The sequence below is a fragment of the Mustela putorius genome, unplaced genomic scaffold (genome assembly GCF_011764305.1).
Source record: "Mustela putorius furo isolate JIRA1106 unplaced genomic scaffold, ASM1176430v1.1 tig00000854_pilon_pilon_pilon, whole genome shotgun sequence".
NCBI classification, from domain to species: domain Eukaryota; kingdom Metazoa; phylum Chordata; class Mammalia; order Carnivora; family Mustelidae; genus Mustela; species Mustela putorius.
Genome location: NW_025421496.1, coordinates 5,034,320 through 5,051,955, shown reverse-complemented (window position 1 = coordinate 5,051,955; position 17,636 = coordinate 5,034,320). Strand labels below are relative to the sequence as shown.

Here is a 17,636-nt window from a genome sequence, read left to right as displayed (position 1 = left end):
AGTTAATAAAGTAATAACTTTTTAAATTTTGATGAAAGAAGTAACATGTTCAAAACATTGTAGAATATGATTTTTTGCTTTTGAAGCGTGGTTGCCCATAGACTTACATTTTCTATTATCACCAGGAGCCCAAATTACCCTCAGCTGAGAAAAGAAATAAAAACACTGAGAGCTTTGGTGATCTGCCCAAGGCTATTAAGGATGTAAATGACAGTCGGCTATTATCTTATTCCAGTACACCAGGAGCTAATTTGACCTTGGAAAGACAGACTTTCCTGTTGGGGGTAATTATTTACATTGTTAGGGCTCTACACATCAATGCATTAAAATCATGATGATCATGAAGATGATATACCCCCAGCCTTCCCGCAACTCAACAGGAAGACACAAAGCAGAGATACAACGGGAGGGGGCAGGAGTTCAGGGCCCTGGGGAGACGGGATGGTCACTGCTCAACCGCAAAGGTCTCCCACAGGTGCGATCCTTCAACTGCCTCCCTTGCTCTCAGTATAAAAGGAAGGGAGGGAGCTCAGAGGCATCCAAAATACAATCAGCATCATCTTCCACCTTTTGGCAACCAACTACACTTCAACTATCTAAGTGATTAAAAAAATCAAAAGTTGGTTTTTCTAGATTTTCCAAAAAGTCATCTTTCTACTTTTAAGTAAATTACATACTCAACATACAAAAATGATTTCCTAACCGGATCCTGTAAATGGCCAAGTTAAACACACCTGTATCTTTACCTCTAATTACAAATCGAAAGTGCCAAAATATTTTAAGATTTGATTGAGGCAAAATACAAAGTAACAGGAATGACAAGAAGCTACTTTAGAATACTGGAGATAATTTTTAATTAAACCCAAGTTCTGGGTGTTAGAAATCAAGGTAAGTGTATGACTTCTCTTGTTCAATGTCTCAAAGCTCCCTGAAAATATCTGAGCTTCCAAAGGAAGTGTCAATGGGAAAGAAAAAAAAAAAAGTGCCAACTGTCCCAGCTTCTAACAAACATGAATTTTACTCTAAAGGTAGGTTTATTTGTAAATACATCTATGCGCCTGCATGTACACACACAACCTATGAATAATTTGTTTCCAATGGAGTCATTACTGTATCCCATTTGAGCTCTCCCCACCCCCAATAAAAGCTTTTACTACAGACAGGATGCTTTCTAGAATATTTTGGCTAGGATAATAGTGCAGAGTTTATCAAGTTAGTGAGAGCATCTATGTCTAAATTCAAAATACTGGAAGAACATGTGACTCCCTTGGCAGGGCTCCAGTAGAAACTCAGGGGGTAATTTATGTTTTGTCACATGTTTGTGGCACTCCCTTCTCAATGAGGGGATGGGTTGTTCAGAGGAGGCAGGTCTGAGAGGAGTGCAGGTTCTTCATACCTGCCACCTCTCTACCATCCGAAAATGAGGACACAGCTCTGCCAAGAACAGCAACTGTGAAGGACTTGAGATCTAAGAAGATTTAGCATCACTGAGGATCATTTTAGCTTTTATTAAAGAGTCTGAGTCAGGACAGAGTTTGAACATCACATGTTCACCTTTAGATTTTAGGATAACGACAAAGTTGGATGCAATTCAAAAGACCCAAGGCAAATATTTCACATATGTTGGGTGGATGGATAGAGGTTCAAAGAGATGGATGGTCACATTGGTTTCTGGACTGTGGATTATTTTTAACTTCATGAGATTTCCCCTTCTGGACAGTTTAAAAAACAAAACAAAACAAAACAAAACATTTCTTTGGGGGCGCCTTGGTGGCTCAGTGGGTTAAAGTCTCTGCCTTCGGCTCACGTCATGATCCCAGGGTCCTGGGATCGAGCCCCACATCAGGCTCTGCGCTCCATGGGGAGCCTGCTTCCTCCTCTTTCTCTGCCTTCCTCTGCCTACTTGTGACCTCTGCCAAATAAATAAATAAAATATTTAAAAACAAAATAAAACAAAAAAATATTTCTTTGGATGTGCGAAGTTCATACTCTGCCTTGAGGTAGGGGAAGAAATGAGTATTTCAATGGTCAAACCAATCTCAATACTCCTCATTGGCCCCAAACCTTCCTCAACTTCCAACCCAAGCTGAACGGATAGTGGGGTTAGTTTTACCTGTGATGGTGATAAAGGAGAAACCTGGTTCTTTCTCCATCTTATTCTTTCCTGTTTTCCAAACTCTTATATTTCAAGCTCTGATTACAGCAATTTTCACAGTAAAGTCAACGCTGATTAATCCGAGAACTACTGGCATAAATGGAAAAACTCCAGCCCAAGATTTTGGTGGAGAATTTCTTCTTGTTGTTATTATGACACTAGCAAGAACTCCAAGTTCTTACTAAGGAGAAAAATGTACCATGCGATTTTTAATATCCAATGGGACACAGAAAGAAAGAGAATGAATTTAACATTTGCCAGAGAACCAGCAACCCTGGGTTCCAGCCAAAGTCTCAACATTAGTCTCTCTGTTCCCAGAAGCTCATGCAGAAGCTGACTTTTCAGACTGGATGAGGAAGTGGGACTGAACAATGTATTTAAACAGATGTTTTAAAAATTAGAAAATAAGAGGGTCTTAAAAAACTTCAAGCTCTGAGAAACTCTTCTATAAAAAAAAGTGGCAGGGGCGCCTGGGTGGCTCAGTGGGTTAAGCCACTGCCTTCGGCTCAGGTCATGATCTCAGGGTCCTGGGATCGAGTCCCGCATCGGGCTCTCTGCTCCACGGGGAGCCTGCTTCCTCCTCTCTCTCTGCCTGCCTCTCTGCCTGCTTGTGATCTCTCTGTGTCAAATAAATAAATAAAATCTTTAAAAAAAAAAAAGTGGCAGAAGTTGACCATTTTCACTTAACTGGGCCTGATTTCCTCACAGGGGTCTTAATAGACCCATCTGGAATTCAGCCCCTTGTTTTGTGAAAATGAGGTTAAGGTGAATTGCTCCACACACACACACCGATATGAAACATTATCAAGCCTCCTTTTGGTGTTAAAAAAAAAAAAAAAAAAAAGTAATATCCTTGATCCTGACCCGAAAATACTAGACTTCATTGCTTCAATGTGAAGTTGGCTATTTGATGTTTAAGTCGTATACCTGGTGAATCACCATCTCAACAAATAAAAGTATCTATTAACGATGAGTAAAAATATTTAACGACTTCATTTCCTGGTGTAGGATCTCCACGTAGGACCTGTAAGGTATGTTGACTACAAACAGCCTCTATACCTTGAGCAGACGATCAGCCTGACCTGCATCCCTGATTCTTTACTGAAACAAAGAAATGATCATTTCCATGTCAACAACAGTAGGAAGAGGAGGAGGAGAAAGCACCATTGCCACGACCTCCCGGATGGGGACCGGATGAAGATGGGGCTTCTCCCTCTCTCCCGACCCCCACCCAATCCCTGGAAGCTCCTGGTCCGAGGCTGGCTGTCGAGGCCCCTGTAACATTCAAAGGAAACAGAGAGTCTGCCCTGAATCATCTAGGTCGCCTTGGAGATGCTACCCTCACAAAAGTCAGCAAGGCAGCCGATTCAGCGGAACAAAGCGAACATCCCCAGTGCCCACCCTTCAGCTTACCCTTGGGTGGAGATGAATGAGGTCATTCTATGCAGAAGATTCCCAGAAGTCCCCTTCCCCATTACCAAAAGGTTGATAGGAAAGCAGCACCCAGACTGAACACTTCCAAATAATGTTAAGGGATTTCTAGCAGTGCTTCTCAGTCGTAGCCACTTAATGAGAAGCACTGCAGAGGCTTCTAAAAGTTCTAAAAGTTCAGGCTACATTCCAAGAATACTTAGCATGGACTTTCTGCAGGTGATACCGGGTGGGGGGGGCAGCAGCAAAGCTTCCCAGGTGATTCCAATGTGCAGCCAAGACTGAGAACGAAGGTCGGCAGCATCCTGGGGCCTGATACACCTAGCAGTCAGGAGAGCGAAACGTGGGCACCAAAACTCAAGCCACAGCGAGGAACTGGTGACAAAGGCATCCTGTTACCCAAATGCAGGGCCCGCACAACTTCAAACAGAACTTGCAAAGGTCCTGTGCATCAAGTAAACACCCCCCTCCACACTTCCTGTTTCTGGCAGGAAGGCCCAAGCCTATCCTCTCAAAGGTGCCTTGGAATTCAGCAAAAGCAACCAGTGGAAGACTCAGATGCTTTTTGCAGGGAATTTCAGACTTCACACGTTCAGAAACGCTGAATCAGAAATGAGGTACTTGGCTCAGAAAGGCAGGCAAAATCATCTTAGTGCTTAATGATTAACTCTCCTTTTTAAAGGTCTTTTTGCGAGGAGCCCTTGCAATGAGCTGTCTGTAATAACCCAGTGGGGTGAAGAGGTCTCCTGAGCAGGAGGGCAGGGGAAGAGCTGCAGTCAGCAGCCCAAGAGCCTGGAGACCTTTCTCATTTTTCCAGGGATCACTGACCATAGAACAAAAAGGCTTTTGAGAAGTCAGGCAGCGCTGTCCTTTGCCCTTGGGAAATACACACTTGCCATCATCCACACAGATTCTGTGGAACCTTTAGAAGGATAAAAAGTATTTTCTTTACTGCAGGACAGGCCTAGAATGAGAATTTCCCAAGTTGGACAGGCTACAAACAGCAAAAAAATATGAAGCTCTTCAGGCTTCAGTGAAATCATCACTAGTAAACATGAGTTATAAGCTGACTCCATTTAGAAGCCCTGCCACTGAGCAATTGCCTTTGTAATATTTATTCAAGAAGTCATAAATTCTACTATGTGCTCATACGACACTCTTGAGAGACATTCATGAAAATTAAGCCTTATCAACACAGTGAGCAAACACATATGAATCATCCCTTAAAAAACAAAACAAAACAGGAAAGGTATAAGAAAATAATCTTTCAGGCTATATATCTTAATTAGAAAAAAAAAAACCAAAACACATTGGTTAAAAACCAAATGCTGAACTAAATCCCTGATACATTTCCTTCATAAGAAGCCTATCAAGGGGCACCTGGGTGGCTCAGTGGGTTAAAGCCTCTGCCTTCGGCCCAGCTTATGATCCCAGGGTCCTGGGATCGAGCCCCGCATCGGGCTCTCTGCTCAGCAGGGAGCCTGCTTCCTCCTGTCTCTCTGCCTACCTCTCTGCCTACTTGTGATCTGTCAAATAAATAAATAAAATCTTCCAAAAAAATAAAAAGAAGCCTATCAAGTCATAGGCAGAGATTTTTAACAACCTAGCTGAGCAATAAAATCACTACCATGTAAAATAAGACCCTCTAGGGGCACCTGGTGGCCCAGTTCATAGAGCCTTCAACTCAGGGTCCTAAGGTCAAGCCCCACACTGGGCACAGAACCTACTTAATAATTAAATACACCCTAATCACTTAGTTCTCTTCTACATACTTCCAAGAAAGTGTTCCCACCTCTGAAAAATACAAAATAATGGAATTAAATAGTAATAAGCAAGGAAAAGATTGATTATAAAACTATTTAAGGTTCTATTTCTCACCCTCCTAACTAATCATTTGTTTCAAGTCATGTAATACTCGGTAAAGAACACGTGTATCAAGCTTCCTACACTCATTACTTAATACATGAACACTAATCATTTTATTATCTTGTGATCTAAGCAGGGTACTTTGTTACAGTTTCACCTTTGGAATCGGGACTAGCCCCCAGAAAAAATTATTTGGCAAACAATACAGAAGGAATGCGTGACAAAGACCTAAACAAGTAATAGAAGAAACAGTAAGTCCATTTTTGGGTTTTGAACTTGGCCCAATAATAACCTTGTATTTCTGGAGTGTCATTTCATGTGTCCTGCACTTCCTTTTGCCCATGTTGGCTTAGGAAGGAGACAGAACATGTGTTGTCTGCATTTAACCTTTGGGGAAACGGAAGACCAGGGAGGTTGCATGGCTTCCCCAAGGACTCGGGTGGGCCACCACAGCCTGTGGATAAAATCCACTTGTCGCCTGTTTTTGTACGGCTCACGAGTTAGGAATAGCATTTACATTTTGCAAATAGTTTTCAAGTGAGCCCACTCGTTTGTTGACACCTCTCCTACGGGTGATTTTGCACTACGACAGAGCAGAAAAGAGAGTCTATGGCCCTGAAAGCCAGAAACATTTATTCTCTGGTCCTTGACAGAAAAAGATTGCTGAGTCTTGCCCAAGGCCCACAGGGGAACCATGAACAGAGCCCAGATTTTTGGGAACCCAACCAGTGTTCTTCCTACTCAATCTTGTGCCTCTCCGTAAGCCTATGGTTCATCCCAGGCATTTTTATGAGGGCTAAGAAGAAGTTTATGAAGCATAAATGTTGGTACTTGGAATAGAAAGAAAGAAGGCATTGAGAAGGGAGCCAGATACAGCAAATGAGGAGGAGACAGGAGAGGAATCTGACCCCAGCATAGACCATATCCAGAATCTCACCTGATTTGCATGATTTAAATGATGAGATTTGGAAAATTTTGAGTTGAGATTTCAATTAGATTTGAGACTTAGAGTTCATGCTGGAATGGGACAAATAAATTTTGCATGTGGAATTAACATGCATGGGGGGGCAGAGGGCAGACTGCCCTGGGTTGGATAATGTCCCCCTAAATTCATCCCACCCCCATACCTCAGAAAGTAACTGTATTTGGAAATAGTGTCTTTATAGGTATAATCAAGTTCTGATGAGGTCATCTTTGGGATGAGGGTGGGCTCTCATCCAATGATAGGTGTCCTTATAAAAAGAGGGAAATTTGGACACAAAGAGGAGAATGCCATAAGAACAGAATCACAAAGGAGATAACTGTGTGAGAACAGGCAGGGACTGGGGTGACATGTTTACAAGCCAATGGGCTCCAAGGATATCTAGCATCACCAGAAGAAGCACAAAACAGAGGCTCCCTCAGAGCCTCCAAGTGGAATCCGTCAACCTTGACTTCAGGCTGCTAGCCTCCAGAACCATGAAAGAATGTAAATCTTTATATTACTGTATTTATTGAAATAATCTGCAAGTGAGCGGACCTACGCAATTCAAACCCATGGTGTTCAAGGGTCAACTGTGTAAGTGATTAAAAAAGAATTATACAATTTTTACAAAAGATTTATTTATCTCAGAGACAGAGAGAGCACAGAAGCAGCGGGAGGGGCAGAGGGAGAGGATAAAGGAGAGAGAGAATCTCAAGCAGATGAGATGCTGAGCCCAGCACAGGGATACTTCACAAGATCCTGAGATTATGACCTGAGCGGAAACCAGGAGTGGGCTACTCAATCAAATGAGTTCACCCATGCGCCCCAGAATTGCACACTTTCAACCAGATACAAGACATGTATCAAAACCAACATACCACAGACCCACTACAGTCACTTCTATCTTTTTTTTTTTTTTTTGACAGATCACAAGTAGGCAGAGAGGCAGGTAGAGAGAGAGGGGAGGAGGCAGGCTCCCTGCCGAGCAGAGAGCCCCGATGTGAGGCTGGATCCCAGGACCCTGGGATCATGACCTGAACCGAAGGCAGAGGCTTTAACCACTGAGCCACCCAGGTGCCCCTACAGTCACTTCTAGAATCTCCCAATGGTTCAGTATGCACCTATCACATTGCTTGGCACCAGATATACTAAAGGTTAATTCTCCAACCCAACCCCATATACACACATTTTTCAGCATAACATTTTTGAAGGTTGAAGCAAGATACATTCCTTCATTTCTTCAAAAGTATAAGGAAATGGTGGTAAAGACATGAAGTTGCAGACATAATAGAAAGGTAAGTCAAAAATTAGGTACATGCAATGTCCCCATGTAATTCAGTCACTGAATAAAAAACTTAGATTCACTACTTTAAAACTCTTTGTAGACCATATATAAAATACAGATGAATACAGTTGCTACAAGTTCATGAGAAAGTTGTCATTGGGGTCCACACTAAAGCCCATGCAATGCTGATATTTTAGCAGCTAAATTCTTTTTAGTAGACCCACAAGAGACTCATCTGAGACAGAATTTTCCTATTTATCATAAGGTCTTGTTGTATCATGGTATCAATTATTTTATTTTATTTTTTTAAAAGATTTTATTTATTTATTTGACAGAGAGAGATCACAAGTAGGCAGAGAGTTAGGCAGAGAGAGAAGGGGAAGCAGGCTCCCTGCTGAGCAGAGAGTCCACTGTGGGGCTCGATCCCAGGACACTGAGATCATGACCTGAGCCGAAGGCAGCGGCTTAATCCACTGAGCCACCCAGGCGCCCCGGTATCAATTATTTTAAATGAACTATTCCTAGAGATACCACCTCACACCAGTCAGAATGGCTAAAATTAACAAGTCAGGAAATGACAGATGCTGGTAAGGATGCGGAGAATGGGGAACCCTCCTACACTGTTGGTGGGAATGCAAACTGGTGCAGCCACTTGGAAAACAGCATGGAGGTTCCTCAAAAAGTTGAAAAGAGAGCTACCCTATGACCCAGCAATCGCACTGTTGGGTATTTACCCTAAAGATACAAATACAGTGATCTGAAGGGGCATGTACACCTGAATGCTTATAGCAGCAATGTCCACCATAGCCAAACTATGGAAAGAGCCTAGATGTCCATCAACAGATGAATGGATAAAGAAGATGTGGTATATATACACAATGCAATACTATGCAGTCATCAAAAGAAATGAAATCTTGCCATTTGCAATGATGTGGATGGAACTAGAAGGTGTTATGCTGAGCAAAATAAGTCAATCAGACAAAGACAATTATCATATGATCTCCCTGATATGAAGAATTTGAGAGGCAACATGGAGGGTTTGGGGGACAGGGAAGGAAAAAGTGAAACAAGATGGGATCAGGAGGGAGACAAGCCATAAGAGACTCTTAATCTCACAAAACAAACTGAGGGTTGCTGAGAGGAGGGGGGTAGAGAGAGGGTGGCTGGGTTATGGACACTAGGGAGGGTATGTGCTATGGTGAGTGCTGTGAAGTGTGTAGCCTGGCAATTCACAGACCTGTACCCCTGGGGCTAATAATACATTGTATGTTAATAAAAAATTAAAAATAAAAAAAAATAAAGAAAAAATAAAAAACAAAACAAAACTATTCCTGGTCTAGATTTTAAATGAACTCAGTATTTTCCAATGGATTTGCCTTCCAATATACCATATAAAATTGTATTTGCCTCCTCCCTCCACACTCTTGTTTCATTATTTTCTTATGTTTTGAAACAAAACTGTATTTTTTAAAAGATTTTACTTATTTACTTGAGAGAGAGCAAGCAAGAGAGAGAGAGCACAAGGTGGCAGGGGTGGGGCAGAGGGAAAGGGAAAAGCAGGCTCCCCACTGCGCAGAGAGCCCATGCAGGACTTGATCCCAGGACCCCAAGATCATGACCTGAGCCAAAGGCAGACTCTTAACATACTGAACCATCCAGGTGCCCCTGAAACATAACTGTATTTTAAATAACCAGTAGCGATAGCAAAGTAAATACCAGCTTGATACTAGTACTTTATGAGAGTCTGGTGCCAGTTGAGACATAAGCATCACATTTCTAAACCATCATTTAGCTCCAAAAATAAAGAAAGAAAACCCCACCAACAGCTCTGAGTGGTGTGCAGGGCATCTATGACACGATTTCCTAAGACTGGGCATTCTGGAAAAGCCCAAGATCTCTACTGCGCCAATGGAGAAATTCACGGGGTATCTTAGCTTTACGAGTAAATGTGTATGTCTTCCTTCTCTCAGTACCTGAAAAAAAGGAATCTAAATGGATGCGTTTCTGGAAGCCAGTGCACTAGGGACCACCACAGTACCCTCATGACGGAACTCCAGCAGAAGACAGACCGTGGAGCTGAAGTTCACCACACTCTTCTGGAGCTGAAGCTCCATGGGGTTCTAGGTTTCTGACCAAAGCACCCTGACCATCCTTCCGTCCACAGCCACCTGCTATCTAGAGAAGAAAAGCATGCACCCGCAAGCAGGGCCAATGCCCCTGAGGCACTTTACCTTATTCTGCTCACACACGTAGTGTATCCTCAGAGTGTCCATGGCTCTGATCATGGCTTGCATGGCGGTGAATATGTTTTGGTAAACCAGCTTCGTGAACCCCTTTCTATCTTCATCGCTGTAACCGGACCCATGGATGATTCTCATTTGCTTGATAAAGGTGCTTTTGCCACTTTCACCAGTTCCTGGTAAGACAACACAAGGGGGAAAACACAGTCAGTGGTTTTTGAAAGGAGCACGCTGAGAAATAAAGACCCTCCTGGCCATGTTGGTCTATATTATGAAGAATAGGTTGATTGGGTGAACATGAACTTGGAAAGGGCCGGCCAGTAGTACAGTAGTAGTATCCTAGACACCAGGCAGAGGGGTCCCTATCTTCTACCCTGTGCATCTCTCACTCTCCTTCTCTTACTCTAACACACACGCGCGCGCGCACACACACACACACACACACACACTTTACTACAGGTTCATGAGTGTCTCCGTGCCTTGGAGTAATTCTAACCATCATCTCTTGTAACTAACACCATCTTGGCCCCAGAGAACTGCTTCCCCACATCCCTTGTCCCGAGCTCCTCTGACAATAGGCAACTATGTCCAAATGTCTGAGGGTTTCATCACTTGCCAGTACAGCAGTAGTGGTGATGGAGGCTGCCTCAGAGCTCGGGGAGCATTTGAGCAAGAGGACAGAAGTCTGATTCACCTGCCCATTCCTGTCTTTCAGATACATGAACACAACTGATCCTTGCACAATCACCATCCCCAGTTTTGCCAACTGTCTGTATTCTTGTTCCTCCTCTCATTTCACTTTGTCGTTCAGGAGCAACTCCGAAGTCACAATCCCTGCACATGGCACTTGAGGAACAGTTTATGCATCAAACCATTACTACTACTCTAAATTCGTAGGGATGTCCAGATATGACGTGTGAAATATGATGCCAGGACTTCATGTTAATATCAGACCGAACTATTGTATGAAAAGACAATGAGAGTTGTAGTTTAATGAAAGAGATTGATATGATGCAACTGAAATATTTTCTAACATTTTGTGATAATTTATTGTACCTAAAGTGAATATAATGTAACATGTTAATTATATCTCAGTAAAAAAAGATAACTTATTGTATGAGATCCCATTACCATGTTTGCTTTCTCACTCCTCCTCCAAACTCACAACCACAAGTTATGTTCTATTTGGGGTCCATTTTCGAATCTCAATATTGCTTTAAGGATTCTGTAACAATTCAGGTTGGTGTGCCCCAAGCAGGGGCAAATTCCAGATTGAAATTAATGAGAACCTATCTCACAACTAAAGTGATTTGAGATGAATTCTAGCTTTGAATAGATGAGTTGTACAATAGTCAATATATTTAACAAAGCTATTGCAAAAAAGCTGTCTCAGTATTTCTGTAAAAAGAACACAACTTACACGAATATCTTAATTAAAATATACTTGTTGATTTTTCTATAAGGACAGCAAAAAATTGGTAAATAGAAAATGGTTAATTAAAAAATCTTTACTATTTACCCATATCTCATTGACCCAACAGAATACCCAGACAGTGCAATGATAGATAAGTTCAATAATCTTTGATACTTTGCTAACCCTGAGTCACATAAAAAACATAGTTGTACACATCTTTTTTGACATTTTAGTTATGAAGACATGTTCATCATGGTAAGAGGATAGAACATATTGATAGCAGTTCGTTAGCTTGATTATAATCTGTAACCATCTGGCCTTACAGGATGTGGGTCTCTGTGTGGACTCTTACAGGGGCCTTGTGAACATCAGGATATAGGACCTATCACCAGAGCCCTCAGAAGCACTTAGGAGACTTGCTCAATTTCTCCACATGGATAGTTGAGATACACCTGTTTGTGTTTGATAAGAATTTTCCTTACAAGAAAAATGTTCCTTTAGATTAACCTTTTCAAAACACAAACCTGCTTTTCTATCTCCCCAACCTCACTCAGAAACCTGAACAGCTACCCTCCCAGCCTGCTCAGGAAGAAAGACAAACCTCCTCACTATGGCCACCACAGCTGTGCGGTCTGCCCCCTGGGTCTTCACCGGCCTCCTCTCACACAGGCTTCCTTCCACCCTCTGCTTTCTGGCACACTGGCTTCTTGCAGATCTTCCCTTCTCACCGCTTTGGCTCCTGCTCTACATGTTCCTGGAATGGTCTTCCTTTGTCCCGCTTGCCTTGGCTCTTGGCCTGGCCTCCCTAATGAAGTCAGGTTCCCTGACTGGAAGTTCTCATGGTACCAGTTGTAGCACATGTTCTGGCGGCTCTCTTGCCCATTAAAATCATTCTCCATTTGACACGCACCTTCCCTGCCAGTCCCTGAGCTCCATAATGGGAGAGGGCGGCCATGTTTGTTTTTACTCACACTGTCTCCCCTTTGCCAGGATAATGTCTGACAATGGGCACATGCTTAATAAGCTTTTAAATTACTTTAAATTGTGGTAAAATAGACCTATGATTTACCATCTTCATCATTTTTAAGTGTTCAGATCCTAAGTGTTAGTACATTTTAGAGATTATACATTGTATAATCTCCAGAATTCTTCCTCTTGCAGATGCATTAAACAACTCCCCCTGACCCCCGGCTCCAGCTCCTGCGACCACCATTCTACTTTCTGTCTCTATGCATGTGACTACTCTAGATACCTCATAAAAGCAGGATCACATCAGTATCTGTCTTATTTCACTTAGCATAATGTCCTCAAGGTTTGTTCAAGATGTTGCATGTGACTAGATTTCCTTTCTCTTAAAGACCTGAATAATATAGCAGTATATTTTAAGTATATAATAGTAATTAAGAATATACCCAATCTCAATTACCTGGATACTACAGGTGTGGGCCACAGGATCGGTTATCCTCTCTCAATCTGAGCTCTGTGAGTGGCATGACTTCAACCACAGCAGGAACCACCACAAAAAGTGGCCAAGCAGGAGCCTTACTCTGATTCTCTGTGACCCTTTCTGGGTCATTCCTCTTTCCCAATATTGGCAACTATTTGGATAGTCACTGTGTGGCTGCTATTTTATACAAGCGAAGTCCTATCTTCTCGCAACCAGCCTGCAAGGTTTGTATTGTCACCTTTGTTTTACAGATTAAAAACAAACAAACAAACAAACCTGGGGCTCACCAGGTCAATTTCCATTGACAGATGAATGGATAAAGATGATGTGATACACACACACACACACACACACACACACACACACACACACACAGAGATGACTATTACTCAGGCATCAAAAAGAATGAAATCTTGCCATTTGCAATGATGTGGATGGAAGTAGAAGGTATTATGCCAAGCAAAATAAGAGAAAGACAAATACCATATGATTTCACTTTTATGTGGAATTTAAGAAATTCCACATCAATGTTTCTTAAGGAATTTAAGAAACAAAACAGATGAACACAGGGGAAGGGAAGAAAAAATAAAATAAGATGAAAATTGAGAGGGAAGCAAACCATAAGAGATGTCTAACTCTAGGAAACAAATTGAAGGCTGCTGGAAGGGAGGTAGGTGGGGGGAAGAGCTAACTGGGGGATGGACATTGAGGAGGACACTTGATGTAATGACACTGGGTGTTATATGCAACTGATCAATCACTAAATTCTACCTCTGAAGCTAAAAAAAGGAAGGAAGGAGGAGAGAAGGAAGGAGAGGAGAGAGAAAAGGAGAGAAAGAAAGGAAGAAAAAATCAAAGAAAAAGAAAAGGAAACTTTGGGCTCCGATTAGTTAAGTGGTCTCTGCAAAACCATACCATTCGCAAGAGAAAGACAGGGCTTTATTCGATCAGACTAATGACAGACTCTTGTCAGGGAAAAAAGTCAGGGTCATGATCAATACGACTCAGCTCTACTGGTCTAAGGAAGACAACTGTGAGGTTCACAGCCACACACTGAACCCAAGCCCCAACAGAGCCGCCATCTTGCAACCACACGCTGCCAGGCTCAAGGAAGAACCTTCAGATAAGTGAATGTTCTCACAAGCAGCCTCATTGCTACCTCACTTCACCTCCGGAGGCAGAAAAGGGGGGTGCTGTCTTCCTATGTCAGAGATGGGGGAACTGGCCGTGAGTCAGCAAACAAGGCGAGGTTGGGGCCAATGGAGAGCTTGGGGCTAGAAGACAAGCTGCTGATGCCTCAGCCTTCAGGTTCACCAAAAGCATCATCTCCTCTGAAGGAACTGTTTTCTCTTCCATCCCCTCAACAGTCAGGCCAGGCCCCTTAGCGCTCTCTAAGCCCATGGGACACCCCGGTGCCATCCCATCGTTTCTTGTTTGCAGATCTCTCACTGCTGAGTCCAGCAAGGGTAAAGCTTGAGAGTCACACATTTGGGTACCATGAATACCGCCTGCGACATAGTTAGCTGGCCATCAACGGATGGCGAGATGCAGATATGAACGGAACAAATGTGAGAAACCAGTTTCTTTTAGAGGTCTTCTATCATGGTCAATCACATAAATACAAAATATGAATTGTCTAGAGGACTGCAGTGACGTCAGGTGCCCCCGAAGCTACCATTTCATGACAGCTCTTGGCTGCCCAAATCACATGCAATAATGTGAGGACCTATGGGGCCTGTATACTGGCTAAACTTGGTCCCAAGTCCCAGATTACATTTCATCTCCGCTCTTATAGGATCCTGGGGTCCCTGAATCTCCTTTTGTCTACAACGCTGCCATGCATTCTTCTGTTCCATGCCAGCAGGGTTGACCTATGGTCCAGTGCTCCCTTATCCCAAGCAAATACTAGTCCTTCTGCATTTTTAGACACCATGAAGCTGACGTCAAAGGAGAGATTATGTAACTATCTCGAGACAAGCTGTGATTTTGGCCCTGAGACCAGAAAGATGACTCAAGACTCAGCCCAAAGTTCTACCAAGGTAGAGAACCTTTTTAGTTATAAAAGACATTCACCTACAAGAGCTTAAAGCCAACCCCATCACCAGCCTCAAACATAGAAACAGTTTTTAAAAGTCGTTGATTTTTCCTTTTGGACAGGGAACATTTCAAAAAGAAAATGTTAAAAATGATTTTAAATGTTCATTTTAAAAAGATATAAACTTATGTGATACATACCAGGATTTTTAAATGCCAGGATTTTTAAATATTCTTCAATTCTATATTGTAGTTATTTGGAAAATTAGAAACCAAACATGGAGCAAGAAAGGCCAGGTTAAAGGCAAAAAGAGAGGCTGAAAGACATGCTCCACTGGCGGCTGAGGTCCAGAGAACAGAGTCTCAGGGTGGCAGGTGCACAGCCTCTCACGTAAGCCACAACCCAACCCAGTTAGAACCTTCTTTGTCCAAAAGGGAAACTGAAAATTAGAGAGATTACGCCATTTATTTAATCTTTGCCCAAGGTCGCTCAGCTTGGAAGTGTTAGGTCTTGGGTCTAAATTCAGGTCTGTGTTGGTATGTGTCCTTCCCATGATAACACCATGTGCAAGTTTTACACTGAGCGTTTCTCCAAATAAATGGTCAAGTCCTACCCTTTTATCATTTTAAGCACAGTCTTGGTCTGATACTGACACTGCCACACTTGGGGCTTTATCTCGAATCCTTCAGAGCTCTGCTCTACGTGAGATGTTTCCAGCAGCAGATGAGGGCCACAGAGGGGAGAGAAGTGGGGGGTCTCTGTGACAGCTGGGACTGGGACCAACCAGAGGAACCAAGAACCAAGGAACCAAGAAACTCAAGCCAAGGATCTGAGCTGACTTTCCTCATTTGTTCTAAGCAGAAACTCAACACTCATACACGGAGGGCAACTGTTCATTCTGTTCAAGAAAAAGATCTAAAGGATATGATTTTTAGAATGAAAACTATTGGTGACCGGAGGACTAGGTGACGCAGCTTTTACCTCCCGTTTAATCGTGTTTTAGAAGGTGTGGTTTGGGTCCGAAGCTTTGTTTCTTGTGTCTTTATGAGGACTTTCTCTGGGGTTCCCCCACAAAACCACCATGCTACAGCAGACAGTGAGGACAACAGGAGCCCTCCCCGAGTGCAGCTTTTTATTTTACAGGGAGGGGGAAAGCCTTCAGTTGGAAGGTGAACTTTGGTGTCGGGCTACCAAGGGATCAGATGGGAAGTGACAAGGGAGAGTGGAAGAGGGGCAGAGGTGGGGGGAGCGGAGGACACCACAGGTTGGAAGGATTCTCACTCCTGGACCCAACGCTGTTAAAACACCAGATGGGTAAAGGAATAAAACTAAACTAATTCCATTTCTAGATTCTGTTGCAAATATTAATAAAGGAAATGGCTCTTTTCCCCATTTAGTTTTTCCTTCAGTGTTTTCATATTTAGAGGAAAAAAAAAAAAAACAACCAACCATGGTTATAAGTACTTTAAAACTTGCATTATGTTTGAGGTCGCCATCATCCTACTTTAAGTGTCCTCTGTAATGAAATCAGCAGATAACGTCTCAGTAAGGCCCTGTGGCCAGTAACAGAATCCCCCCAGAGGTTCCAGGACCCATTTTCTTGTTCTCTGGCTCAAACTGCGCCTCCAGTAAGGCTCACATACTCCCCTGAGTCTCTCACTGTTAAGCTCTGCCTGGGCTCTCTGCCTTTCCCCAGCCCTTTAAATAGGAGTTATTTCCTTTCCCAGAATAGCCACTCCGAGTGGTTAAACTGAACACACAGAGCTTGCTACTGTAGCATGCTTGGCACACACCATATGCGTTCATTCTATTTCACGTAATTTACGTTCTATTTCAAGTTAAAACTCACCCCTATAGGCTTTTTGCTTTCTGTGGGTGAGGCAATATGTACCTTTGACCTTGCGGGGTTTCAGGCTATCCTACAAGACCCCTGCTGCTGGCATGTACTTCATCACAATCTCCCCAAAGCCCATCATCTGCATACCCATCTTGTGATTTTTTTTTTACCCATACTCATATACCACCTATATGATTTTTTATTATTTAGAAGAAATTTTTACTCAAGTAGGTTTGTTATGAAAGTAAACATGAATATTGTAAGTGAAAAGCCAGTGCCATATGCCATTAAAATTAAATTATAACTATATTATAATTATATTATAATTAAAAGCATTATAACAAAGTAAGCCTACAGTAATATTCCAACTAAAAACATCCTGCCTAGCAGTGATCCAGGTATCACATTTTGGTAAATGATACACACAAACTATTATCTTCTTTATATGAAATTTGCTCTTTTACTTAAAGGAACCTCCCCCTCTTTTCCCTCTAGAGACTTCTAGAATCCTACCCATGAACCTCATCCAAATGCAAAAACAAAAACAACCCCCCCACACACACCAAAAAAAACCCCCGAGGGTTAAAACTCATGTTACTGAAAAGGGGCCAACAAAATGCCTCAGCACTAAAATTCTAAACTCTGAGATTTGAGTAAGCAATGTGAGACTCAACTTTCAGCTTAATTTTAAATACAGAAAAGCTCATGGGGAAAAGAGAAAAAAAGTTGCTTTTTAGGAGCCAAGAGGGAACAGAGGCCAAAGCAAAATAAATCCTTTGCAAGTGAAGACCAAGGACATCTGAACAGTAAGCCAATTGTTCTGGAGTTCACCTACGATCTTTTGTAAAGACAGCCTCCCCAGGAGCCAAAGCAAGGAGCTGATAAAGCCTCCTTAGATGGGCAGAGCCCCGTCTCCAATATTCTGGGATGTTTTCTGAAACCATCTGTGAGAAGCCATTGTT

The 17,636-nt window shown here is 42.5% G+C and overlaps 1 protein-coding gene across 1 annotated transcript in view; it reads right to left on the bottom strand.

Annotated features, from left to right (window-relative positions):
* GNA14 (G protein subunit alpha 14) overlaps positions 1-17,636 on the bottom strand; it is a 194,064-nt gene that overhangs the window by 73,685 nt on the left and 102,743 nt on the right. The window contains exon 2 of the mRNA XM_004772134.3: positions 9,933-10,117. Within this exon, the coding sequence (XP_004772191.1) occupies positions 9,933-10,117 (185 nt within the window). The remainder of the gene's footprint in view (positions 1-9,932; positions 10,118-17,636) is intronic.